This window comes from Acomys minous, assembly GCF_964271855.1.
Source record: "Acomys minous genome assembly, chromosome: 16".
Lineage (NCBI taxonomy): Eukaryota > Metazoa > Chordata > Mammalia > Rodentia > Muridae > Acomys > Acomys minous.
In genome coordinates this window covers 87,754,465-87,781,221 of record NC_140498.1, presented here as the reverse complement: position 1 = coordinate 87,781,221, position 26,757 = coordinate 87,754,465, and the positions used below count along the sequence as shown (strand labels likewise).

Here is a 26,757-nt window from a genome sequence, read left to right as displayed (position 1 = left end):
ATGGGCTGTTGACCCTCCCTCACAGGGAATGTGTGAGGAGGTGCCAAGTCTCTCTAGCCTTCTGTAGGGAGTTCCTCCGTTACTGGAAATGGCCTTAGGGCCACAGCAGCTGGTAGGGTATTAAAGGCTGGGGGGAGTTAACTGAGTGGGGCCCCATCTCTGCAGCTATTGAGAGCCACCATCCACGCTGGGTGTAGACTTTAGAGTGTTACCCACACTCTGTAAGGTACCCAGTAAATTCATTTGTTGCCCAGAGTGAACTCTGGTGAACATGTACTCTGGTTTGCCATTGGGACCTTAAGAGACAGGGACAGCTGTTGCTTGTGTCTCCAGTGGGAAAGAACTGCATTCATCTGCCCATTCTGGAGAGGTATGGCACTGGTAGGCTTTCTATAAGGACAACATCACCAGGGCCCACCATGTACAGCCCGGGATCTCAGGAGGATGTGAGAGGCATAGAGAGGCCAGCAGTGCCCTGCATCGAGCCAGTCTCCCGGCTCCTCTTCCTTCCTTACCCCATGGCACCTTTAGTAGTAACATGCCATCAGCTGCCTCTGATGTGTGTGTGTGCGCACGCGTGCGCGCATGCACACCCATGCATATGTCAGGGGGAGCTACTTCTAGCTCCCAGGTGGCTTTGGTTACTGTCTGTCTGGCATGGCTTAGAGTCTGGCATTAAAAAGGCATTCTGTGTTTTCTGGAGAACCAAGTAATTGGCTGGATCCAATAATCTTCATGATATGCCTGGGCTGGGCCCTAAGGGTCGTGACGGTTTACAGTGTAAGTACCCCAATGCCTTTCCCTCCCGCCCTGTGTGGGTGGTCATGAAATGCTTTCTTTCTCTCCAATACATGTGGTGGTCGGAGGAACATGACTAGAGCTGGAGGTCAGGGCTCTGCTGTGGAAACCCTCTCTGAAATTCCCCCAGAGAGAGGTCCAGGTGGGCTCAGCGCTACAATGCACACCTAATACGAGTGAGCCCCCAGGATCCGCCCTCCAAGGTTACAAAATAAAGACAGCACCCTTGTTTGGACATGGCTCGTATGGGGTAGCACCAAAGTCCCCAAGTGCAGTATTGTCCCTTGACATGCAACACGCGAACACCACTCTATCCTGTTTCCTTGACATTCCCATAGTGGTCACATGCAGTTTTGGGTCCCTGGAAGCCACAAAGGGACCCTCAGGTGTGAAGCCACTTACTCTGCACTGCACAGGCCTTCGGGCAGACCCTGCTGCCTGAGGCGCTCCTGTGTGAGAGCCAGCTGAGCTGCTGTGCTACTACATCTCACCACTTCTCCCCCAGATATGACAACAGAGCAAACAGCAAACACCATGATACAAGAAAATGGTTTTATTCTAATTTTTAGTTCCAGACAGCTCACAAATACACTGCCTCTGAGGATACGCGGAGTATATGCAGATATACTCTGATGACTTCAGCTAAGAAAGCAGCTGACACTCATGACACAAGTGGGGAGGCGACAACCTCTGAGGTTTCTCTACATGAACTATTCTGTTAATGTCACTTTTTTAAAAAACCGCAGACTACACGATATGCGTGGGCAGAAAGCCAGCTGAGTGCGTCTCTTGACACTAAAGTGTAATAAACAGCAAACAGCCAACATTTACATGATTCACACCAAAATGATGACACCCAAAACATGTTCCTTTTAAAGGACAGATTCATCAATAAAATATTATATTTCTTTAATACTCTGCCTGATGCTTCATACGCCATGGGGAAGTTAAATGTAAGTCTAGTCATCAGCTTCAGGGAGGGGCCTTTCCCATTAGCTTTTATTAATAAGAGTCACGATTAGGTCATAAATAAACAGGCAAATTATTAATCCCATGACTGAGGTTTAGGAGGAGTTGTCAAAATTAGTTTGATGCCCAGCCAAACTGCAAGCTGCTAGTGATGCAGATGCAATAAACTCTATTCAGGAGCTTATCTTCCCAAGAAGGGGGGAAAGAGTCAACAAAATGGCAGGCTAGCTCAGACCCTTAGAAAGGCATCTGAAACCAGGTGACTGTGCTATCCGACGAGGGCCAGGAGCAGACCCCGAGCCTCTGCCTGCAGTCTGTTTCCCTCTCAAGTGCACCTTCCTCAGTCCCAGCGCAGGAAAACCAAGCTTATGCTCTTAAGCTCCCAGAAAAACCCCTAGAAATAAAGCTGATCACTTCTGAGCTGTTCAAGGCCACCATTTTCTGACCCCAACTTTGCAGTTAGAAAGGCACCTACTGCAATGGCAGAGGCAACCTGGGGCATCAAGAGGGCTGCACACCTATGTGACCAGCCGTTGAGACTCTCAAGTGTAGCTTTCTAGAAACATGTGCTAGGCAACTTCTCCCCCCAAATACAAAAATTCTATGCTTCTAACTTAAAAGGCTCAGCAGTGAGGGGACTGTGTGTGCGTGTGTCATGTCCAGCTTGCTCAGTGCTGTGCCCAGTGCCGAGTGCCCAGGAAGCCGATGTTCGCACACTGGCTGCTCTGGCCCTGTGCCCTCCAACTTGCTCATGCACCACCTGTGCAACTTTCATTTCCTCTCTCAAATCCACACCACCAAACACTGCACCTACCTCCAACACACCGAGTACCCTCTCCTGAGACCATGCTACCACCTTCCACCACTTCTGACAGATCTGTGAGACTTAAGGACTCTTAGGAACCCATTTCCCTATTGGGGAGACAGTTGGCTGGCTTCCGGGACGGGGATTGGAAGGAAAGCACTTGCTGTACTGAACACAGCAGGCCAAGAGCAGGCCTTTCTGCTCTAGGCTCTCAAGCTGCAGGCAGAAATGCTAACTCAGCAGAGCAGCTGGTCAGGAACCTGTGTGTGCTGGTGAGAGACTTTGTCCCCAAATTCCAGAGTCTGGACATTACCACCAACCCTAACATGGCTCTTTTGTGACAATGTGCTAAGAAGAGGATTTGGGACCCTGGCTGTGAACACTGTTCATTACAGGCTGGCCGAGAAGACTGCAGTCTCCACATTCCTGATAAGGGAACACCGCCAGGCCATGCTGTGCTCTGAGCAACTCTGAGTTCAGTGGAGAAGGGGTAAGGATCAACACACAAGCTCTAAGAAAATGGTGGCCCCTGTTCTCCCCAGCTACCTCAGGCTGCCAGGGAGTAGGAGGCCTCAGAAAGGAGCAACTGCAGGGCAAGGTCCAGTCCTTCTTTTCAGGAACTAAAGCGGGATGAAAGAGGAGACCATGCCGTTGTTTGGTCATGAGCATCAATCCAGAAGCTCTCGCTGAAACACACTCTCAAGGATCAACATGAGGGCTGAGGGGCGTCTCTGGAGAAGGCACTTACGGCAGAACATTAGCAAATCTTGCTGCTTGGTTAGAGAAGTGGCTAACCGGACCTGACAGGAAGCCTGGCCAGGACTGCTGCTCTTCACACTCAGCAAGGCCCAGGAAGCATCTCACCTTCACCCATCTTTGGTGCTGCAGGAATGAGCTTCCACGTGCCCTCAACACACCCACCCTACCACACCAGGGCTTCAGGTAAGGATAGTGCAGCACACGTGCAGTGACAGAAAAATTGGCTCAGAAGCTTCTAGAAGGCCTGCTGTACATTTCTCATCTGACAGTTTACACCAGCTATTAAAAGCAGCTTGAGCTCTTGCTAGCTACAACCACTTGCTTGCATGGCACAGGTTGGGGCTGTCTGGTAGCCCCAGAGAATGGCACCTCCACCTCAGGCTGGGCTTGATTCCCTCACAGGCACCCACAGAAGTCACGGCTATTCCAGGCCTAAGTCTGAATAAGGCCTGGCTACCTCTGCCTTTGCATCCTGGGGAACACATAAGGGCCCAACCACCTTGCTGGTGAGACACCTAGGAGAAGAGACCCAGAAGATACCACATTAAGACAGAAGCCCAGTGTCTCAGCCATGTTACCAAGTTCCCAAGTGACTCTCACAGGAGAATGGGGCTCATGCGACCCAGATCAGACTGAAGAATGAGGGTGGGCTGGCATCAGTCAGGAACAAGTGAGGACCAAATGCCTCTTACCCAGGGGTCTTACTAATAGAAGACGGTGACTCCAGTGCAAAGACAAATGGTCACTTTTCCCAGAACAGCTTCTCTGTCCACACCTGAAGCCAAGGGGTCATCTCCAGAGAAAAGACATGCCAATTCCCACGGCCTTCCAGCCATGACTTTTTATCCCGTGACTCCCTCATGCAATGGCTGAACGATCGTTTCACTAAAGAAGCCACCAAAGTGAACCGTCTTGATGGGGTCAGTCTGTGTTGAATGTTCCCAGCATGCATCTGCAGGGAGCACAAAGAATTCCCAACGCCATGGTGTTGACAGATGGGACATTAAGGGATGGCTGGGTCTTGAGGGTACAGTGAACTCATGTTGTTGTCATGACTTGCTGTAAAAGTGAGGCCTGCCTTTGTGCTCTCCCATGCAGTGTGGCACAGCCAGAAGACCCTCACCAGGTGCAACTCTACAGCCTGGCCTCCCTGCCCTGTGGTGATAAGTGACCCTAAGCAACCACTGGCCAGCGCACTAGGAGCCCAGTGCAGTGCAGCAAGATGAGCAGTGCTTTACAAACTGCTGGCTCTTCGGGGACGCTGCTCGTAAATTTCCCCAAATCTTTTCTTCTTAAGAGGGGCCCACAATTCCCAGAAAAGAGAGGAAGAAAAAAAAAAATCAGATCTGTTAAGGTCATAAAAAGAAACAAACAAAATCCTGCCCATAACTAGAATTTGAGTCCCATAATGTGTAAAATACAGAGCACAATTTAGCTGCTTCCACAACTCAAAACCAATTCTATGAAAATAGCACTGTCGACAACGTAGAGTGTTTTCTCCTTAGCCAAGGAAAGAAGGTGCTGATTAGACACGCGCTCTTCAAATGGTTCCAAACTTCGCTTCTCAAAAGGCAGTCAGTCAACCCCGGCAAGCTTCTGAACGCGTGGGTCTTGGAAACTTTCTGTCTATTCTTGACATTTTTAGGGAAGGGGTGAACGTTCGCATCTGAGGAAGAAAGAAGTTGCAATTCTCAGGGAACACACATCTAAAACCAGGCAAGCCTTACATTCTCTTCGGGGGATGCTGGGCACTGAAACTAGCACATCTCACACACACACAAACACACCCTGGACAAATGCTCTCTGTTGAGCTACACCGTCACTGAGACATTTCAACATGTGATACCATACTGTATGTTCCTAACTTAGCACAAATGCCTGCATCATGTATGTGGGTCTACCATGCAACTGCGAGGGCGGCACCTCCCAGAGAAATGAACCCAATCAAAAGCCAGGTGAGCCCAGGACCCCATGCCCTCAGAGGCACCTCTGCTCCTCATGCCAAGAGATGCCAGGCATACACCACCCAAGTCCCATGCAGAACAGTGATGGCTGCACTTCATCCCTGTCAACTGTTCTAAGTGCCAACCCCACCCCCATGCACAGTTAGCTGATCTGATTTTAATGCTCACTGAACTGGAAACCAAACCCAGCCTAGAGAGGGACAAGACAAGAAAAAAGAAGCTGGTTTGCAAACCTCAATCACAGTACATCTTGCTCTGGGATACACAGTCCCACAAAAAGCCCTGGTGTTTAAATACTTACGTGCTGCCTCCATGGGGCTCATCTGAAACTCCTCTGCTGCTGCATGAGGCCCACATTCTCGTAGACCCGAGCGCTGTCCTCCCTCATTCTGTAAACAGAAGAAGAAGGACGACACTTACCTGAACTGCCATGCCCCATCTGGCCCAGCTATGACAGGACCCCCTTCCCACTCAGGAGTAGAGTCTCAAAATGGACATCAGACACATATCATTACAAAGTTGGAAAGGCAGCAGGGGCGTCAGTCCTGTGCCTTCTGGAGTGTGGGTAGAGGGAAGATGGCTGCGAGGGCAATGAAGGAGTTGGGTCATGTGCACACAGACAGGACCTATGGCCATTTCCAGCAGAGGTGTAAGAACAGGTGAGGGCCCCAGGCACCTTCAGAGCCTGGGATGAAGAACTAAAGCAATCAAGGGAGGGCCCAGCCTCCTCCTGTTAAGAAGTGTATTAGGAGCCAGTCACGGTGGCACACACCTGTAATCCCAGCACTCATGTAGGCAGAGGCAGGCAGACCTCCATGAGTTCGAGGCCAGCCTGGTCTACAAAGAAACCCTGTCTCAAAACACAAACTATCAGAAGCATATCAGAATCGTGTGCGCACGCCAGAATGGGAGTTCTGAACAGCCCCAGAGCCCTGGATATGAGAACAACATGAAGGGCGTGGCAGAGTAGTCTGTCAGTCACAAGTGAGCTTTGTTGGAAGGGCACACACCCAGCAGTGTGAGAGAAGAGTGCTGGCTCCCCAGCAAGTTACTGCAGTTAGTAACTTAAAACAGGAGCGTCCCCAGTGTCCCCAGTCTGCCTACTGGGGCAGAGGGAAGCCGCAGGAGGGAAGGCGACTCGGGAGAACACCCCTGCCACACGATTTCATTTCCGTGTTTAACAGGAAGAGAGTGTAAACACAGGCCTCTAGCTGCTCTCAGAGCTGCATAGAGAGAGCCAATACTAAAGTCAGCAGGGCTTTAAAAGCCCACAGTGGAAGCAAATAAGTGGGATTCCAGGGGAAAGAAAAGGTAAATGTTATGGCGGACAGTGAACCCTGTGGTACAGACAGCACAGCTGCTAGCCAACTAACAAATGTTGCCCTGTGTGTTTTTCTTTAAACCAGGAGCTGGCAAAGCCCTCTGGAAAGAACCAGCATGTGACGACTCCATAGGCCAGCTAGTCCCTCTGTGTGTTACACTTTCAGGTTTTCCTTCCCCAGGCCATAGTGCATGAGGGGCAGAGGGGTGTGGTGTGGCATCGAGGACTGGGGAGCTAGGAGGAGCACAGTGAGGGAGAGAGGTCACAGTACACTTTAGTCCTAACCTGGCCAAATGGCCCTGGAAACTGTCGCTTAAAGTGCAGGGATGTGCAACGTGGGTTCCCCTGGAATGTAAATGTGGGTTCTACTAGAATCCTGCCTCTCTTGGGAGTCTTCAGCGGCAGGATACAGAGAACCAGCACGGAGGACGCTTTGCCTTCAAGAAAGCTGTAAGCATCAGCCCACAGCTTCCAGGTTCAAGACTGTCTAACAGACACAGAGGACGATCTGTAGACTACACATACTAAATACTAAATTCCTACACCTAAGGCCTCCAGAGATGCTGGATTCAAGTGAACCCTTGCAGTATTTGGCATCAGAGAAAAAAATAGTGAAAATCAGAAACTAATTTCCTTTTTTCATCCAAAGTTCAGTCCTATTTGAAGTCTGACTGACAGAGCATGGGTCCTTCCCCGCTCTGCTTCTCAGTGTGTCTCTAGTTAACTCACATGCGGAAAATGTCACATAGCTTCCTGTCACAGAAATACTATTAAAGTGCTTTCCAAATTCCCAAACTGTCAAGACAACATCATTCTGAATGCCTCTGGTGCAAAATCTTTCCTGAGATCCAAACACTTCCCTGAGAGGAATTCTCCAAATTGCAAGGTCAGAGGTCACCACGCTCTTAAGGCTCTGGCTGCAGTTATGGGGCAAGCTGTGTTCTGCGAAGCTGAACTGTGCCACAGCTGCTCCTTGAAAATAAACCATCCTCACTAGTGCTGGACAGTGCCCTTCAGGCTTCACTTGGTGTTCAGGAAGAGTGTTAAGCTTCCCCGTGTGCTTGCTGGAAAAGGATCCTCTCTGGCACGTCCCTAAGCAGCCTGCTGCTTCTTGTTTGTTAGTCTGGTTTGGTTTTTTGGTTTTCTCAAAACAGGGTTTCCCTGTGTGTTCCTGGCTGTCCTGGACTCACTTTGTAGACTAGGCTGACCTCGAACTCACAGAGATCCACCTGCCTCTGCCTCCTGGGTGCTGGGATTACAGTTGTGGACCACTATGCCCGGCGCCTGTGGTTTCTTCTGCAGCATGCCTATTCACAACTGCCTGCCATTCTCCACTGTCTCTTTGGAGTTGGTTTTTGTTTTTGTTTTTGTTTTTTTAAATAAGAGCTCCTTTTTAAAAAGCAAAGCTAGGCCTGTGGGCTCTGGCTTTCTGACCCTTGGTTTAAAAACCCTGACTGCATGAAGACTGGCAGATCATAATCATGTCCACACATGAATAGAAAATTTACTTATTCTTACTTGTCAAAGAGTCACAACACATTGTAAGGGACAGCACCTTTCACTGAAAAAATGCCCCCCCCCAAAAGGAAAATGAGGTTCCTCTCCCCACGCCACCCCGAGCCCTGGCCTGACAGGCTTAGGGCCCCATGGGATCCTGGAGAGCCCAGCATCTGCCTACTGGTCAGGGGCCATGAAACTCTTTTTAGACACAGTCCATAGGGAGCCCCCATGCACTGTCAGTGCAGCAAGCCAGTATGACAGGGGAAGGACTGCAAACAGCTGCTGTTAAGCTTCTACCAGCGCTAGTGCTGCATGACTACTTACTCGGCACAGGACGGTGTTGGGGTGCAGGGTGGCAGGGGGCTCTGGTCACCACTTACTTACTCGGCACAGGGTGGTGTTGGGGTGCAGGGTGGCAGAGGGCTCTGGTCCCCACTCGGCTGGTCCACCAGGGAATACTTGATATTGGTATATTCATGTCCTTTCCTTTTGCTTTTCTGAGAATCAAAATAATGTACAGGTCAGGAGGACAGAAACAAAAAGCTACTTTTTCAAAGGAAAAGAGAGAGACAGATGGAAAGGCCAGACTCTTATGAATACTAACATGCTGACCAAACTGTCAGGAGCTTGCTGCCTCCTCCTCGGCCCAGCACTTGAGGGAGTGCAGGTCATGCAGAGCTGGAGGCATGCAGGAAGTGCCCACTGAACTAGGCTAGAGGCCTTGTACGAAGCACAGGGTCCTTACTGCTTCTGTACAGAGCTCTCATCACTGCATGTGTGTGCCTGCTGTTCAGTAGACAATAGGAAAGGAGTTCTAGAAGGATTTACTTCAAGTAGAAAGGCATGCAGGGATGGAAGGCACAACAATGCACTGTATTTATTTAGCAGTATTGGAGGGGGCACCCAGAGCCCTTGCACATGGTTGGACATGTGCTTGCCACTGAGATACCCCCAACCCTACAACATACACCCTAAATACACATCAGAAAAGACCACAGCACCTTAAAATGTTATTTTGAGGCTGGGCGGTGGTGGCACACGCCTTAATCCCGGAGATAGAGGCCAGTCTGGTCTACAGAGTGAGTTCCAAGACAGTTAAGGCTCTATAGAGAAATCCTATCTCAAAAAACCAAACACCAAAAACAAAACAAAACAAAATTTATTTTGATCTAATGAAATAGTGAGGCAAGGAAACCAAAGAAACTCAATAGTAATCTCATCTCATGACATATTTGCTGACACATGCCACCCATGTGCAGAGAGCAGCAGAACCCCTGTAGAGTCAGCTCTCTCCATGGCGGTGAGAACTGGGCTTGGTTCCCCAGGTTTGTACAGCAAGGGCTTTTACTTTCAGAATCCATCAGGGGAGCAGTGGACGTAACTGCCTGCACCTTGGCACTGCTAGGAAGGAAGTGTGGCCACACTGACGCACACCTAGGAGCCACCATCAGCTGCTGGTGGGAGGCTAAACTGAGGACACAAACGCTTCCTCCCCAACCTCCACAAGGCTCTGGCTAAAGCCCTGGCACTGGAAGAAAGAAAAGATGCTGCCAACAGAGCAAAGAACGTCATATATTCATAGACCGAAACAGTGTGCAGCAGAGGAGAGGAGGGCACTGTGTGCCAACGTTCATATCAAGTGCTAAGTGGGAAACACGAGCTGAGCACAACAGCGCAGCAGGATCCCCCTGGCCAACATATGAACTAGTAAACAATGGTCTTTGTGGTTTCAAGATGTCTGTATTTATGTGTCATTTATATAAGTGCCTGTGTGTCTGTGTGCATGCTATGTATGACCAGGTGCCCCTGGGAGGCAGAAGAGGGCAGTAGATCCCCTGAAGCTGGAGTTACAGGCTGTTGCTATAACTGCCAACAAGGGTAAAGGGAGGAACTGAACTCAGGAACTCTGGAAGAGTGTCAAGGGCTCTTAGCGGCTGAGCTCTAGCTTATGGACTTTTATTTTAAACACAGGAAGTCACTTCGGGAACAAGAGATGTAGCCCTATTTGTAGAGTGCCTGCCTACCACACGTGGCCCTGAGTTCCACCTCCAGGACCACATGGGTGACAGGAACTGAACTCAAGACCATCCTGGTCTACAAAATGAATTCCAGAACAGCCAGGCCTACATAGAGAAACCCTGTCTTGAAAAACAAAAATCCAAACCAACAAACAAAAACTTGCAGCATTCAAGAGGCACTCTTACAAACGACACTCATGCCAGGTGGTAGTGGTGCACACTTTTCAAAGATTTATTTATTCATTTATTTATTATATACATAATATTATGTCTACATGTAAACCTGCATGCCAAAAGAGGGCACCAGATCTTATTGTGGATGGTTGTGAGCCACCATGTGGTTCTTGGGAATTGAACTCCCAACCTTTGGAAGAACAGACAGTGCTCTTAACCTCTGAGCCATCTCTCCAGCCCCGGTGGTGCAAAATTTTAATCCCAGCACTCAGGGAGGCAGAGACAGGCGGATCTCTGTGAGTTCGAGGCCAGCCTAGTCTACAAAGTGAGTCTAGGACAGCCAAGAATCCACAGAGAAACCCTGTCTCAAAAAACCAACCAACAAACAAAAAAAGACACTCATGATGGCTTTGTTCCCACCCACCCTCCCCTCTGTGCTTCTTTCTTGCTGGCAAGTGTGTGTGTTTTGTTTGTCTCTGTCTGTGTATCTATCCCTTTCCTTTCCCATGGCGTCCACCCAACTGTCACTTTCTTATTTTCATTTAGCCTTCTTTAGCAAAATCTTTTACTCCCAAAGGGCTTAACTCTTCCCCAGTTGGAAGATTACTACATTTCAAAATAATTCATTATCCTAAATGAGTTTTGTCCTGTTACTTAATGTAAGAAGAATCTGCTGGACTTGGGCTGGAGCCACAGCACAGTGGTCAAGGGTATAAAGTGATCCTCCAGAGGGAAGCTCGGCTCCCAGCAGCAATGTTGAGCAGTTCACATCCTGGTTCAAGGGATCCAATGCCCTCCTTCTGAGATCTGTGTGCACCTGCACTCACATGCACACACCCACACAAGGACACAGGCTCACACAAAGTTAAAATTAAATTTAAAAATAAGTGTGTGTGGGGGGGGTGCACACAGTTGATTCTTTTTTTGTGTGTGGTGGTGGTTTTCTTTTTCAATGCTGTTTTTGTGACAAGGACTTACACAGCTCACACTGACCTGGAACACAGCCAAACATAACCTTGAATTTCTGATCCACCTGTCTCTGCCTCTCAAGTGCTGAGATTGCAGGCACATGCTACCATTTCGGGTTTACATGGTACTGTGGCTCCAACACATGGCTTTGTGTGTGCTAGGCAAGTACCCTACCAACTGAGTTATAACCCCAGTCCAAATCCTATATATGCAGAAATGTATTTTATTAATGAGACAGGGTCTCACTATGTATCCCTGGTTGTTGTAGAACATACTACGTAAACCAGGCTGGCCATGAACTCACACAGAGATCTGCTTTCTGAGTGTTGGGCTTAACGGCATGAGCCAATATATATATATATAATTTTTTTAAAACACCAAAGTTCCATATTCCAAAATGAGAGCTAATACTATTCTGCGGTGCTAACACATGCTAGTATCAAAAATGGTCTAGCTGAATGAATGCCTGCACGCACGGGTGAATGAGTGCAACCAAGCACTGTTGGGGTGAGATCAGTGGGCACTCACTTGCTGTACTCTAACATCTACGTGACTGAGGAGCATGCTTTGCATCTCTACCAGTAAACAATCCTTCCCCCAGGCAACCAAATTAATAAGTACATTTTTTTTTTCAAAAATATTTCCCAAATCCAACTTACAGCCTCAGTCACAGTGTCAGGGAGACTGCACGGTAAGAGATAACACCAAGTAAACGCTGTGGGGAGCAGCCAAGAGGCCCTCAATTCTAACTCAAATACAATTCCAAGAGAAACTGAGGACTTCTTCGGGTAAGATGACAGGATGCTCCTGAGTCGTTCCTGATCACTCTTAGCACCTCTTTTTAAACTATTGACGGCCCCAATTAAGTGTAGCTGGAAGACGTGTACAGCAGAACCTCAGTGTGACCATCCACACTGGGAGGTCGGGGAGTGCAAGTCAGTGGTGGAGCGCTGGTCTAGCATGCAGAAGGCCCTAGGTTTGCTCTCTAGCACCATAAAAAGATGCTTATGTTACGTTCAGATTTAAAACACTCAATTTGCAGTTGAATTGCTAGTCATTCAATTATGTGACCTCACATATATATGCACACTCGGTTTCTCAACATGCTTTTGTTACCTGACATGGTGTCTGGGTGAGTACCTAAGCTCGGGAAAGGGGCACTTCCCTCTGGTTCCCAAGGCCAGGTACAGTGAGGCACACCTTTAGTTCCAGTGCTTGGGAGGCAGAAGCAGGTGCATCTCTAAGCTCAAGGCCAGTCTGGTATACATCTTGAGTTTTAGGCCAGCCAAGGCTACACAGTGAGACGATCTATTTTCTTTTTTTTCTTTCTTTTTTTTTTTTTTAAGCTACTCATTAAGAGACAGCCTGCCACACTGTGACACACACTGAGTCCCTATTCCCAGGCTTTCTGGAAGGCAACAGCAGTAAAAAGGACAAATGTAGTTGGTGTTTAGACGCTACCCATCTGCTGCAGCACAATGGGGTTCGGGAGGGGAATAAGTGAAGCTCCCCAAAAGAACAGCTCTCTGCATATCCCTCAGCTCAGTGCATCCTAATTAACTCAGCTTTGTGTCTGTTATGAATAGCCTTACATGGAAGGGCTCCAACTGCACACTCTTCATTATGCACAGCTTATTAAAATTGAAATTCACTGTTTCAATGCAGCCAAATTAGTGGCTCAAACTGCCATGCTCTATTAAGAACAAGGCAGTCGTTTTACAAGATGGAATCAGGATATATCAGCCTAGATCAAAGCTGAAGTGGGCTGGAAACTGCAGGCCCTGAGTTCTAAGCCTGGTATATGAACGCCACTTCCTTTCTGTGTGGCAGAGCCTTGACTGTCAGCTCATGATGGCACCACGCTTCCCTGAGATGAGAGCAGAAGACGATGACTTCCAGGAATGCCAACTGGGGTAGGAATCTCTTAACCTTTTTCAGGTTAAGGGAGCCTGTGCTCTGGCTCTAAGAGAACAAGACCAGGTGGCCTGGACAGGAGCTGAACCCATTGCTAGCCCCTCACTGCATACCTGTTCCTCCTCGATCCTACGCTGCAGTGTCTCAATGTAATGCTGGACGGCCATGTAGATGAACCGGTACTGTGCTTCTGTCTGGACCATCCCTGACCTCTGGGACCGCACCATCTGAATGGTTTTAGGAACGTCGATGTCACAGTCCACACCTGCAAAGCAGAGACCCTAAAGCTGCAGGGTGAGCTGCTGGGCACCTACTTTCCACAGTAGAGAGGGACAGGGAACTAGTCCTTCCCATAGCCATGGGGCTGCAGGGCAGGACTCCTGAGCCAGTCCAATGATCAGAACAATCAATGGAAGGGGCTACTAGGACGAAGCACCTAGGGTCAGAAGCCCCTCGCTTCCCAAGAATGCCACCCCACCCCACAGGCAGGGAATGACTGGCTGGAGGGGCCTTGTGACCCGGGGAACAGAAGGCACTGTGACGGGACCAGAGCTCTAGGACACCATTTTATAGCAACAGCTGAACAGGAAAACTCACTGAAAGTGAATCCCATCCTCATTTCCATGACTGTTTCTTTCTCCTGCTAATTTTCTCTCCAGGCTATTTTCCTTGGTACCCTCCTTTCACAAACTAGAAACAGGAACTGCAGCTTCTTGTCCTCCAGATGACCTACCTTTCTCTCGAATGATGTCAATAAGAATATCAATCACAATGAATGTTCCTGTGCGGCCGATTCCAGCACTGTAGGTAGAAGAGTGAATAAATAGCAGGGCGCTGGAGTAATGCATTTCACACTCAGAACCAAGCTACTGCGGTCCACAGCTCCTCTCTGAATGTCTAGAAGATGCTGCATGTCGCAACTGCACATCAGCATCCCTCCGCTCAGGCCTTTAAGGTACCCTTGTTTCCTAATCTGTGGAGTTGGGGAGGGGGTGACAATACCTCTTGCGGGCTTGCCATGGGGGTCACAGTGCTGAGCCTGAAGGCCTTGAACAACACAAGGCATCTTTCCTCTGCTCCTAAGTTTCATGCAATTTTACTTGAAAACAGTTGGACAAATTATGGTTCTATTAGAAACTTGCACATGGACTCATGGCTTCCTGTCTTCAAGGCCACAGCTGACAGTCAAAGGAAGAAATGTGTGCTCATTTCTTTCCTAAATAGCCACCTACCTGCAAAGCCTACGGTAATGGTGGTTTAAAAACAAAAACAACAACAACAAAAAACCTGAGCAGGCTAGCCATGGTGGCCCAAGCCTCTTTCCCCAGCATTCTGGAGGCAGAGGCAGGGAGATCACTGTAAGTTAGAGGCCAACCTGGATGACTACATATGGAGATCCTATCTCAAAATAACAACAGGTCGGGTGCGGTGGCACAGGATTTCTGTGGCAGGAGGATCTCTGTGAGTTTGAGGCCAGCCTGGTCTACAAAGTCAATCTAAGACAGCCAAGGCTAAACAGAGAAACCCTGTCTCGAAAAACAAAACATAAAACAAAGACAAAGAGCAAACCACTGAACAACGAAAGCTGCATTGATTTCTTCACTCATTCGTTCAGCATATGAATGAGACTTTAAAAAACCAAACATCCCTAATACAACCATGGAGCCCAGCCTAGGGTACCAGAAGCCCATGCACTCTGCTGTGATGACCCTGGGGCAGCATCTACAAAGTCACATGTGGGAAGGGACTGGCCTATGAATGATTGCTGGGAACAGTGTGTCAGGTATCCACAGAGAACAACAGACCCAGAACCCCTGAGTTTAAAAGAAACCAAGCTAGGCCGTCACCTGCAGTGAACCACGACAGGGCCTGCATCCATGATGCTTTCCTGCTTGTGGTGGACCTCCTCCAGGAAGTCCAGAACACCTCCAGGGTCACTGGGCACACCATGGTCCGGCCAGGTCCGAAAGTGGTACTGCCAGACGGTTCTCTCTGTATTTCCCTGGAGTAGAGCCAAGAAAAGCCAGAACAGAATTAAATAAATCAAGGGTTAAGGAATCATGGCTACTGAGATTTCCTAGAACTTAAAGAATGGGAAAGCCCAGAATCTCTACATACGCCATTCTCTGGCTCCCAGGAGTGCTTCTCCGAGAGCTAATGGGCCAGCCTGGAGGTAGCACCTGCCTGTCAGGTGATCTAAGACATCCAGCCTATCGATTTGTTCCTCTGGCTAACTGAGTCATCGGATCAGGCCATGTTCCTCAGTTAGGGGGCACTCAGCTCCAGAGACCACTGAGGTCCCTCAGGATTGCAGCCTGTGTTACATTAAAAATGTATCTCTCTCCTTCAACTGTCAAACTTGCTGTTCCTCCCCCAGCAAGCCTCGCCTTTCACTTCCGGCCCTTCTGTCCAGCTGACTGGCTAAATAGCACTTTACTGATGGCAGACCCCTTCACTCAGCATCCCTCCACAGGCCTGTCTTCCCAACTAGCAGCCTGGCCAACTCTGACCTCCCTCAAGCATGTACTCCGCATCATCTTGGACCCTTGCCCTTGCTTCCTCACAAGGGCACCAATGCCTATCACAGCACTGTCCCGCTGCAAGAACTGGCTTTGTGAATTAGAAGGTGAGACTTGGGCTCAAATCCCAAGCAGCACCTGACTGTAGAGCCACTGTTGCATCACTCAACCCCTCAAATCCCATTTGCAAAGAAATTGTTCTCACACAGAGGAATAAGTAGCTGGGCCTCTCCCAGAAAACAGGAAGAAACTGGGGACTGAGAACATCCTGGCCATTCTGAGTGACAATGACCAGGGACCAACAGAGGTACCAGGGCCACTGTAAGCACAGCAGCTCAAAGCTGACCAAGTGATTTCCCATGGAGACAAGCCAGGAGACACTGAAACAGTCCTAAAGAGAAGGGAGGGAGGGAGGGAGGGCAGAAGCTGTGAAGGGGAGAGGAAGGAGGGAAGTCAACAATGACTGACAACGGTGACTTTCTTACATCCACGCACTCTTGCTGTGATCAAAACTTCCCGTGTGCTACATGCATTTAATTTGCTGATGTCATGGAAAACTAGCTTTGCTGTTACTAAGTGACCTGAAACTCAGGCAGCTTCCTGGGTCACAGACAGACCACCAAGAGAAATAGAGCCTATGTGGCCTCACTTTGCAGCAACACCCCTTCTTAGCCAGGGTATCTCTATATCAGTGCTGTGCAATTGGGTGATCTGTCAGATCAAGGCAGGGTCCATGTCAGCCTCTACACTAGGATAAAAGCACAAGGGCCCCACCATCTCCCACAGTTCCCTCTCAAAATCTTTGGTAGGCAAGATGGAGCAAGACTTGTGGCACTGTCTCTGTGCCCAGAGAGAAGCCACACAGCACCATCACCCCTTTCAAAGGAGGAGGGGATTGCTGAGCAAGACAACTGCTTCTTACTAGCACTAAAAAAAAAGAAACTGCCTGCTACTCAGAAACACTGACAAGCCTGGCAGTTCATCATAGAATGTCACAAGAGGGTTGGCACGGCAGCACAGTGGGTGAAGGCACCTGTCACCAAACCTGAGGAGCCGAGTTCCATCTTCAGAAACCTCATGGTAGAAGAGGAGAACCAACTCCTGAAAGATGTTGACCTCTACATGTGCGCCATGATCAACACCCCTCCCATGGCTTGGACACACTATGTACACACTTCTCAGCGAGCACACAAAACAGATTCCTTTCCACTCACCACAGCCCGAGGCTCTGCTCCTCATGCCTTCCCAGCACCACAGGGGAACCAGCCCACCCGCAACACACTGGGTCACGCCCTCTGCTTAGTCTCCTTGATACCTGCACTTCCACGGCTCAAAGGCATTTCCACAGGACCCCTGCTGCTCCTCCTGCAGTCCACCCTGAAACCTAGAGGCTGCATGTCATCCAGTGCTCACCACCACCCAACCCATCGCCTTCTGCTACGAGGATCCCAAGGCAGCCTCTGCTGTGGCTCCCCTGCCACCACCCCAGCCTAGTCCCACCATCTCAGCTCACTATCCTGGGCAGCAGCCTCCAATTGGTCCTAAGCTCTACCTGTAAGGGCATCATCTCCCTCCAGTACTCCATGGCAGAGGGTGAGTGTTCAGCTCCAGCAGTGGCTGCCTACGTCACTAGGATAAATGTCAACCTCCCTTCCTGACCCATTCCTCAACACCCTGCATCCTTTGACTTGGCCCTAACTGCACTCTATCATGACATATCAGGATATGTAATCCAAAGTATTCAGGGCAATGGAGTGCAACCTGAGAGAGTAGGGTCAACAACTATATTGCTCCCTAGCTCTGTCCCCAGCAAGCAGCACAGTGCTGGGGACACGTGTGCACTCTATCCAGACAACTGATGGAGATGCCTGCTCAACGGCTCAGCTCAATGCATCCATAGCCACTCTGCTTCTGGCTTTTCTCACACTGGCCACAACAACGCTGTCCACTCGGACTCAAAACTCTAAATCTCTTTGGTCTCTTTTCCTTCCAATAGCCAAACTGTCCCCAGTGCCCTGCAAATGCCTTCCCAGGGGCCTGACACTCACTGCTTCTCTTCCAGCCCATTCCCAACCAAAGGAACAAGCACAGCAGGAATGACTCATTCACTGCTGGAAACATGAAGGCCAGACCAAAGGCCTAGACCAACACAGGGGCCTCCTAGTAGGCCTGATGGCCAGTAGTCACATCCGCTCTATCCACTCCAGGGCTGCAGAGACCTCCCTGCACACAGCTCTACCCCAGCCCACTGTCCACTCCAGGGCTGCAGAGACCTCCCTGCACACAGCTCTACCCCAGCCCACTGTCCACTCCAGGGCTGCAGAGACCTCCCTGCACACAGCTCTACCCCAGCCCACTGTCCATTCCAGGGCTGCAGAGACCTCCTTGCACACAGCTTTACCCCAGGCCACTGGGTACAAGAACTGAGGCAAGTTCCCTGTGGTGGATAAAGCCCAAAGCTCTTAGTACAACACCCTCAAACCGCATGGGAGAGAGAGCCAAGCCCACAGCTGTCCTCTAATCTTTGCATACATACATACATGCATGCGCACGCGCGCGTGTGTGTGTGCGCGCGCACACACACACACACACATACACACACACACACACACACACACACACACTAAATGTAAAAATAAAAAATTGTAATACCCAGGAACATTGTGGGGTACACCTTTAATTCCAGAACACAGGAGACAGGCAGGTGAATCTCTGTGAGGTTGAGCCTAGCCTGGTCTATATTATAAGTTCCAACCAAGCCAAATAAATAAAATAAGAATACTCAGCCAGTCATGGTGGCATACACCTTCAATCCCAGCACTACAGAGGCAGAGGCAGGAGGATATCTGTGACTTTGAAGACAGTCTGTCTCTGTAGCCAGGTCTAGGTCAATACAGAGTGAGACTCTGTCTCAAAACAATAGTAGCAATCGTATTTATTTATAATATTTTCTAATATTTTATTAGGATAATGTTACTAATTTATTGACTTTTAAGGCTCTTTCCAGCATGGCCTAACCCACAAGTATTTTCTCAGTGCCCTCCCCACCTCTCCTGCCTTACACTCCATTTTCCTGCAGTCAGGACAACAGTATGTGACTGAAAAAACACTTGTGCCCCAGAGGCCCAACCTCACTCCAGCTAGAGAAGCACACCCAGGGCACATCAGCCTGAAGCACAGCTGTCTGTATGCAGAGCTCCACTGTGTACCCGGCTGTGAGGCACGAAGACAAGAGTGGTTTTCCTCATCTAGGAGTCCCCAAAGACATCAAACTAAGCCAATCTAAACACGAAACAAAAATGACTCCAAACTTAACCCTGTTTTTTCCGGACCCAGCCATTCCAGGACCAATCGGGAGCCACAATGCATGAAAAAGAGCTACTGCACTAACCTTGATGCCAGACAGGCCTGGGGCACTTGCTACTCCCCCTGCTTGGGAACCATTCTCCTGCCTGCATGCATGGCTCCTGCATGTGACAACTCGGCAACTGTCATGCCTCAGAAGCCCTCCTCCTCACCGGCTCATATACTGCACTCACGAACACGTCACAAGAGCTGATGGCCAGCAGCACCAGGAAGCTGGTAGTTCCATTGACCCTCATCTCCCCAGGCTCTGTCAGGTACAACAGTGCCAAACAGGGCCCAGCCTCTATGAGACACTCAAGGTGGCCACTCAGTCAGTGAGTGACAGGACACAGGACAAAGGTTAAATGCAGGCAGGAACACCACAATAACAATGAACCATGGACAGCTAGCTACACAGTCTCTAGAATACGACAATATACTTACTTGTCCAACCTTGGAGAGTTTGAGTTCTCTTAAAGTGTAGTCATGAGCAGCACTTTCTTTGACGTTCCGAACACGCATGACCCCGTATTCTTTGAGTGCATACTCATCAGGCCAGTACTTGACACATTTGCTCTGGAAGGGGCCAAAAGGAGCCTGTTAATGTCCAAACCCTGAGTGAAAGCCCAAACCAGCAGGGAACAATCACCAGGCCTGCTGATGACACCAGCAGGAAAAGGAGCCTGCCTCCATCCTCTAGCCTGCCAAGAAAAGAAAGGGGTGGTTCAAATAAGCAAAACAGGCCAAATGGGGAGGAGGAAAGGAGGTGTGAGGTGTGGCAGTTCGGCCTGATCAGCACCCCCACCTCACACCCCTAACCCCCAGCAGAGTGGACATCTGCTTATTTAGCTCTGGGGATGAAAGAGGCAAAGTGGGAGAGACCAGCCAATCAAAGACTGTCCCCTGGCAAGCAGAACTTCCAACCCCAGCATTCCAGCAGCCATTCTGAGAATGGTCAGGGTGCTGACACTGTCCTATCATTCGTGTGCCATCATTTGTCTGACCCAAGTGTTATAGTAAATATAAAAAAAATAACTGGGGCTGGAAAGACGGCTAAGCAGTTAAGAGCACTGGTCACTCTTCCAGAGGTCCTGAGTTCAATTCCCAGCAACCACATTGTGGCTCATAAACATCTACACTGGGATCTGATGTCCTCCTCTGTCATACAGGCATACATACAAATAGAACACTCATATGTATAAATAAATAAACTTTTAAAATAGCTAATATAAATGTATATATAAGCTATTTAATAAAAATTGTAAAAAAAAAGGCTAATAATGTTTATTATTAGATACTTACAATTATTACAGTGGTATTATCTAATCAAATATCCTAATCAATAGACACCTGTTGTATTTTAGAATAAGCCTTATTTTCTCTGGGGCTGGGGAGATATTAACCCCATAAAGTACCTCCATTATCTCCAGCCCCCATCCCATGCCATCTGCTTTAATCGTTTCTATCTGGGATACTTCCATCCATAATTCCAAAATACTTGCTTATGCTCTTCATCTGCGCGGTTTCCACTCCATGCAGAACTTCAGAGCTCCTCCTGCTGGCCCACATTGCTCTTCCTATCCCACGGTGACTCTGCCCCTTCCTCCTCCTCTGGTAACTAGTTCCTACCCAAGATCCTTCTGTCTCCAAAGCCCACAAACTTTCTCTATACCCTTTCTCCTGCCCCGCCCAGGTGTAGGCCTTTTATTGGTCAAATAGGGAGGCAAGGTTAAACAGCAATACTTGGTGCGCATGGCAGTCTGTTTGTAAAAGATAAGAATCTCAGGGCAAAAAAAAAAAAGAATCTCAGGCCAAGCAATTAACAAATACAAAGCCCTAGACCATGCATGCCCCAACACCCAAGAGTGAGCAGCTCACTCAGAGCTGCAGCCAGATACCACACACCAGCTTCCCAGAACTGAGCAACTGAGCAATGGCTGCTGACTTCAAGAAAAGGTGGGACAAACACACATCATTACTAATGTCAGCATGGCCTGTAATCCCAGCACTTGGGAAGCAGAGGCAGGCAGATCTCTGTGCGTTCGAGGCCAGCCTGGTCTACAGAGGGAGTCCAGGACAGCCAAGGTTACACAGAGAAACCCCGTCTGCCTAGGTTTCCCCATGTTGCAGGGCCACAACCTAGGAGAGCTGTCCCAGTCTGGTTTCCCTTCTGTGTAGTGGGGGCACAGGCTGTCACAGGGCAGTCAAGAGACTAGAAGCCTATCATGGCAGCCTGGGTGGACTCCCAGGGTCAAGTGAAGACTGGGTCAAGGATGTGAGGACTAGAACAGAGTAACAGGCACCATGCACAGGCCCAGTCTGCTCTGGAGTTTCCAATTGCGCTTCCAATAGCAGCTAGCCTGATTCCTCCGCTCTAGGCCCATGTCCTCTGTGCAAGGTGACCTCTTACACCTCCATCATGTAGAAGCAGGAAGTGGGAAGAGCTGTAACTGCCCAGAACTCAGGACACCTGACATCACTGCTAAGGGAATGCAGAAGTGCACCAAGCAAATCTCTGCACAAACAGCTGCCCCTCAGCTGCCAAGCTCAACTCCCAAGAGTCCTGTCTGCCTCAGGTCAGCTTCTATATGTAATTGTAAAATTACACTCACTTTCTATAGAAACCAGTAAAGGATATCAAAACAAAAACTCTAGCCAGAACAGAAATAAAATCCAAGACATTTCCATAATCTAAACCTATAAATTGATTTCACTTTGGGATGATGCAAAGATAACACAGTCTTTCCAGGAGATGTCCGCTTTCCTGAAGATGTGGCACAATGAGAGCTTGAGGAACCCACAACATCCGAAGTGCATGGGGCTCAGCTCAAGGCTATAAGGGGACTGGGAGATGACAATGGTGGCTAGGTGGCTGATCATAAGCAATACATACACACAGGGGCCAACAACACCCAATCTAGACAAACATAGGCCACAGCCTGTGAAGGCAAGAATAAAACTGTTAAGCTGAGCAAAACCACACTCCAGTGAATAGGATGGGTTTGCCCACTGCACAGAACACAGGCTACAGGCCAATGTGTATTAACAGTGGAAGACACTACCTGTCTGATCAAGCACCACCAAGAAGCAGAGTGGAGCTATTGTAGGAAAGCACAGCTGGGGCAGAGCCCTGTGCAGAAGAGCCCACAGCAATGTGACAGCAGGGTCTCTATGCTAGAGAGGGGATAGTGGGACAGTGGCAGCTGTAACCGGTACTGTGTGTCTCAGCAGCTCCAGGAGTGCAGAGCTGGGATGATGCAAATTCGTCACATGAGGACCTCACTGTGGCATCAATGTGCTTAGCTCCTATAGGTCCCAGCCAGACCTGCCTCCCCCCACTTCCCCTTCTGCTTCTGGACCCAGCAGGGTAACACCTTACCTGTCACAATGACAGAATTAGTGCATGTGGATGTTAAAACAATGACTATAAGCATAAGCCTATGGTCAAAACAGAAGCATCACGTCGAAAGGAAACACAGAAAATATTAAAAACACCCAAGGCCTGGGAACAAAGCATGCTGCACAGAAGACATGGCTGAGCAAAAACAGCTGTCCTGGCTCAGACAGCAGGACAGAGAACCGAAATGAACAACGTCATGTAGATGGGGTAGGGAGATGGCACTGCGTCTCGCACAAGGCTCTCTCAAGTAGAACTGAGGGGAGTGGGGACACAGTTTTTAAATGTCAAAAGTGAACGGTAACGGAATCATAGGAAAATCATAAAACCATAACTCCAAAATGCTCCATGGGCTCCAATCACAAAGTTGGACCCACATATGGGTACTGCCCTGCAATACCAGCACTTAGAAAGTAGAGGCAGGAGCATTAAGGAGTTCAAGGCCAGCCTTCTCTATATGGAGCATGAGACTAGGCTGAGCTATAAGACACTCTATCTTTAAAAAGAAAAAAATTCAAAAAAGAGGAGGCAGCAAGCACACTGAGACACTTTCAGTCAAGAGTCATTTTTTTCCAGAGAGTAAGCCAAACCCACCTGACATATTCAATATTTTGTTGTTTGTTTGCTTGCTTTTCGAGACAGGAATGTGGGTATCCTGGAACTCGCTCTGCAGAGCAGGTTGACCTCAAACTCAGAGATCTGCCTGCCTCTGCCTCTTGAGTGCTAGAGTTAAAGGCATGCACCACCACCACCCAGAAACACAACCAATATTTTAAGAATATTTTATCAGGGCTGGAGAGATGGCTCAGAGGTTAAGAGCACTGACCTTCTAAAGGTCCTCAGTTCAATTCCCAGCAACCACATGGTGGCTCATAACCATCTAGAATGAGATCTGGTGCCCTCTGCTGGCCTGCTGGCTCATATGCAGGCCAAATACTATACAAATAATAAATAAGTAAATAAAAAGAGTATTTTATCTGGTGCTGAGCACACACAGAGCCCAGAACTGAATGTGGGGGAGGGGTGGTCAGAAAGGATAACAGTGCACACCTTCCCTCTCTCCACTTCCTTTGTGGTCATGACGATGACTCGAGAGTTCTCCTGGAACACCATCCTCCAGAAGTCATTCACCGTGTTCTGCAGGCAGCCTTGAGTGGCAATGTAACTCTTTTTGGGTTTTGAATTGTTGCACTTGGTCTCAAATTCAGGCTGCAATTAGGAAGAAAAGCCTTCAAACATTTGGAAGATGGAAAAGCATTCAAACATTTGGAAGATGGTGTCACGGGTATAAAGAGGCTAGCAACCTACGGGCAGAAAGCACAGTGAAAGTCAAGCTTACCATGATGATGTTTGCATTGATGTAATCAGAAACGGGCTCGTTGGGATCCCCATCGTGTAGGACGACCCTGGTATGATCAACTGAGGAGAAAGAGACAGCAGCGCGTCAGTTCTCAGAGCTTCAGCAAAAGCCAGTCACAAGTCCTTCACAAGGTCAACCCTCCAGTCGGCACACGTGACAAGCACGCCCTAGCAGTTCCCTGTCTGGGTGATGCTGGGGGGTGGGGGTGGGGTGAATCTCTGTGAATTCAAGGCCAGCCTGGCCTACAAAGCGAGTCCAGGGCAGCCAAGGCTACACAGAGAAACCCTGTCTTGAAAAACAAAACAAAACAAAGATTCACTTTAAAAAGCTGAGCACTGCCTGGCGGGTGGGGACGCACACCTTTAATCTCAGCAATTGGGAGGCAGAGGCAGGTGAATTGCTGTGAGTTCAAGGCCAGTCTGGTCTACAAAACGAGTCCAGGACAGCCAAGGCTACACAGAGAGACCCTGTCTCAGAAAAAAACCAAAACAAAACAAAACAAAAACTGAGCATTGTAGCCTGTGCTTCTAAGCTCAGCCCTGCATCAGGCAGGTCCCTGGGCTTCCTGACAAGCCACCCTAGCCTAACAGACGAGCTCCTGGCTAGTGAGAGACTCTGTCTCAAAAAGCAAAGTAGATGGCACCTGAGGACCAACACCCAGGGTCATCCTCTGGTCTCCACACACATGCACATGTACTTGCACACTTGTATATAGAAACACAAAGGCACACACCAATTAAACTAACTAATAAATGAACAAATAAGCAAACACAGAAAGAAGGATGGAGATGGAGTCCGCCTGTATGCACATATACCTGCATGCTAATAAACACAAAGGTACATACACACAGATTTCTGAACTGAGTAACTCTACAAGGAGGGCTGGGGATATAACATGGAGGCAGAATGCTCGCTCACCTTGAGCGTGTAAGGCCTGTGGTTCACATCCTTAGCACTCCATGACAAAACAAAGTACCCTGCTGTGTGTCCACACAGTTCCAGATTAAGTCACACCAAGATGTGCAATGGCAGAGGCAGCCCCATGGAGTGAGCTCCAGCCCGTGAAGTGATGGGTCCTCACTGAAGGCTTCTGCTCCCTGCCCAAGTGTGCATGTTACAATGGGGCCCAGCTTTGGGTATGCACAAAGTCCCTTCCTTATCTGCAGGAGATGAGCCAGGAGGTGATGAGCCCAGTTGTTTTCCTTTGTCCACATGAGAAACTGAGGCCCAGAAGAGGTGTGCCTACCTCTAACTCACAGACGTCATGAGGATTAAAGACACAACTCTCAGACTCTGAGGCACATGCCTTAGTCTGACACTGAGTGTCACAACCAGCCTTGAAGTTGCTACATGTAGGCAGACCAGGAGTAAATGAACAGGAGATGACCACAGAAGGCCTCCTACTGCAGCTTTCCTGGTGTCGGTCCCCATTATAGCATGTGTCCCAGGGGCACAGTGACTGCTACTGAGGCAGGAGATTGATACTCACAGGGCAAGATGTTTTTGTATCTATTTTTGTTTTTATTTTCTTGTCTCTGTCCTTCTTTTCGGCTATAGAGAAGTTTGCATTCCTGTTGCTGTAGCGTCTAGAAGCAAAGAAAAGTAGATATTACCATATGTCAAATGCGCCCAAAAGAAAAGTGAGAAAGCTAAGTGGGTAAGGGTACTTGCTGCCACATCTGACAACCTGAGTTCAGTCCCCACGAATCGCATGGTGAAAGAAAAGAAATTCTGAAAGTTGTCCTCTGACCTCCACACACACAAAAAACAAATGCAAAAAATAAACTTAAATATAAAAAGTGATCCCTCAAAAAAAAAAAAAAAAAGGAAAAAAGAAAAGAAAAAACGGAGATGTGGGGGAAGAAAAAGAAGGAGAGAGGAAAAATGGCAAGGAAAAGAAAAAGAGGAAAGAGAAGCAATCCAGCCTAGCCTGTGGTCTGCTTTAGGGGCTCACCCTGTGGAACACAAGTCAGGCCCATGGGGACAGGAATGCACATCCCCACCCACAGCACAGCGACCTATGCCAGCAGGAGAAGGCTTCCTAAGTCATCATGCTCCACCCAGGTCAAGGGGCAGCACAGGGGAGGGAGGGAGGGAAGGAAGGAGAGAGAAAGGGAGGCAGGGAGGCAGGGAGGCAGGGAGGCAGGGAGGCAGGGAGGCAGGGAGGCAGGGAGGCAGGGAGGCAGGGAGGCAGGGAGGCAGGGAGGCAGGGAGGCAGGGAGGCAGGGAGGCAGGGAGGGAGGGAACAGGCTACTTCTCTACTAGCCAGTCATACAGAACTGTGGCTCTGCCATTCTACAGAGTTGGTCTAGAGACTATTGAGCACCTGGAAAGATGGCCACAATTGGTCTAACTCTGAGTGGGATGTGAACCACATCTGTCTGGGTACCTGCACAATGGCAGCACACACATACCAGGAATGGGATGAAGTGCAGAAATCCTTGCCTTCTTCTTTTGTTTGACTACTTTAGTCTGTTTCCTTTTGCTGCTTTGTTCTGGGTTTTTGTTTTGTTGAGGCAAGGTTTCTCTACATAGCCCTGGGTACCCGGGAACTTGCTCTATAGACCAGGCTGGCCTTGAACTCAAGAGACTGGCCCAACTCTGCCTCCCAAGTGCTGGGATGAAAGGCTTGCGCCATTACCACCTGGCTTCTTTTGCTGTTTTGCCCCTAAAAAAAACCTGCTGCAATATGTGTAAAGGCCTTTCTAGACACGAGGACAGTGCTAGTGAGAGCTGGGACAGGATAGGCAAACAGCATGCGGTCGTGCTCTTCAAGAGCTTGGGGTCTGCTCAATCCATCTCAGTTCAATCAGGAGTGAGCCCCATGGCAGCCCTAGATGTGGGCATTGGAAAAGGCAGAAGCAACTTGGTGCCACCAAGTGACAGGATGTCAACTGTTAGCCCAGGTTTGGGTCTTCTTATGTCACACCCAAGGCAGCACCTCA

General features: G+C 49.0%; 1 protein-coding gene across 2 annotated transcripts in view; it reads right to left on the bottom strand.

Moving 5' to 3' along the window:
• Positions 1-1,336: 1,336 nt before the first annotated feature.
• PTPN11 (protein tyrosine phosphatase non-receptor type 11) overlaps positions 1,337-26,757 on the bottom strand; it is a 66,929-nt gene continuing 41,508 nt past the window's right edge. The window contains exons 7-16 of one of the 2 annotated variants that reach the window (XM_084762117.1): positions 25,302-25,398; positions 23,792-23,871; positions 23,503-23,661; positions 19,500-19,631; positions 15,039-15,205; positions 13,925-13,992; positions 13,305-13,456; positions 8,501-8,613; positions 5,597-5,684; positions 1,337-4,997 (exon numbers count right to left, since the gene is read on the bottom strand). In XM_084762117.1, coding sequence (XP_084618243.1) covers positions 5,615-5,684; positions 8,501-8,613; positions 13,305-13,456; positions 13,925-13,992; positions 15,039-15,205; positions 19,500-19,631; positions 23,503-23,661; positions 23,792-23,871; positions 25,302-25,398 — 1,038 coding nt within the window. In that variant the 3' untranslated portion in view covers positions 1,337-4,997; positions 5,597-5,614. The remainder of the gene's footprint in view (positions 4,998-5,596; positions 5,685-8,500; positions 8,614-13,304; positions 13,457-13,924; positions 13,993-15,038; positions 15,206-19,499; positions 19,632-23,502; positions 23,662-23,791; positions 23,872-25,301; positions 25,399-26,757) is intronic. The other variant, XM_084762118.1, reaches the window with a different exon arrangement.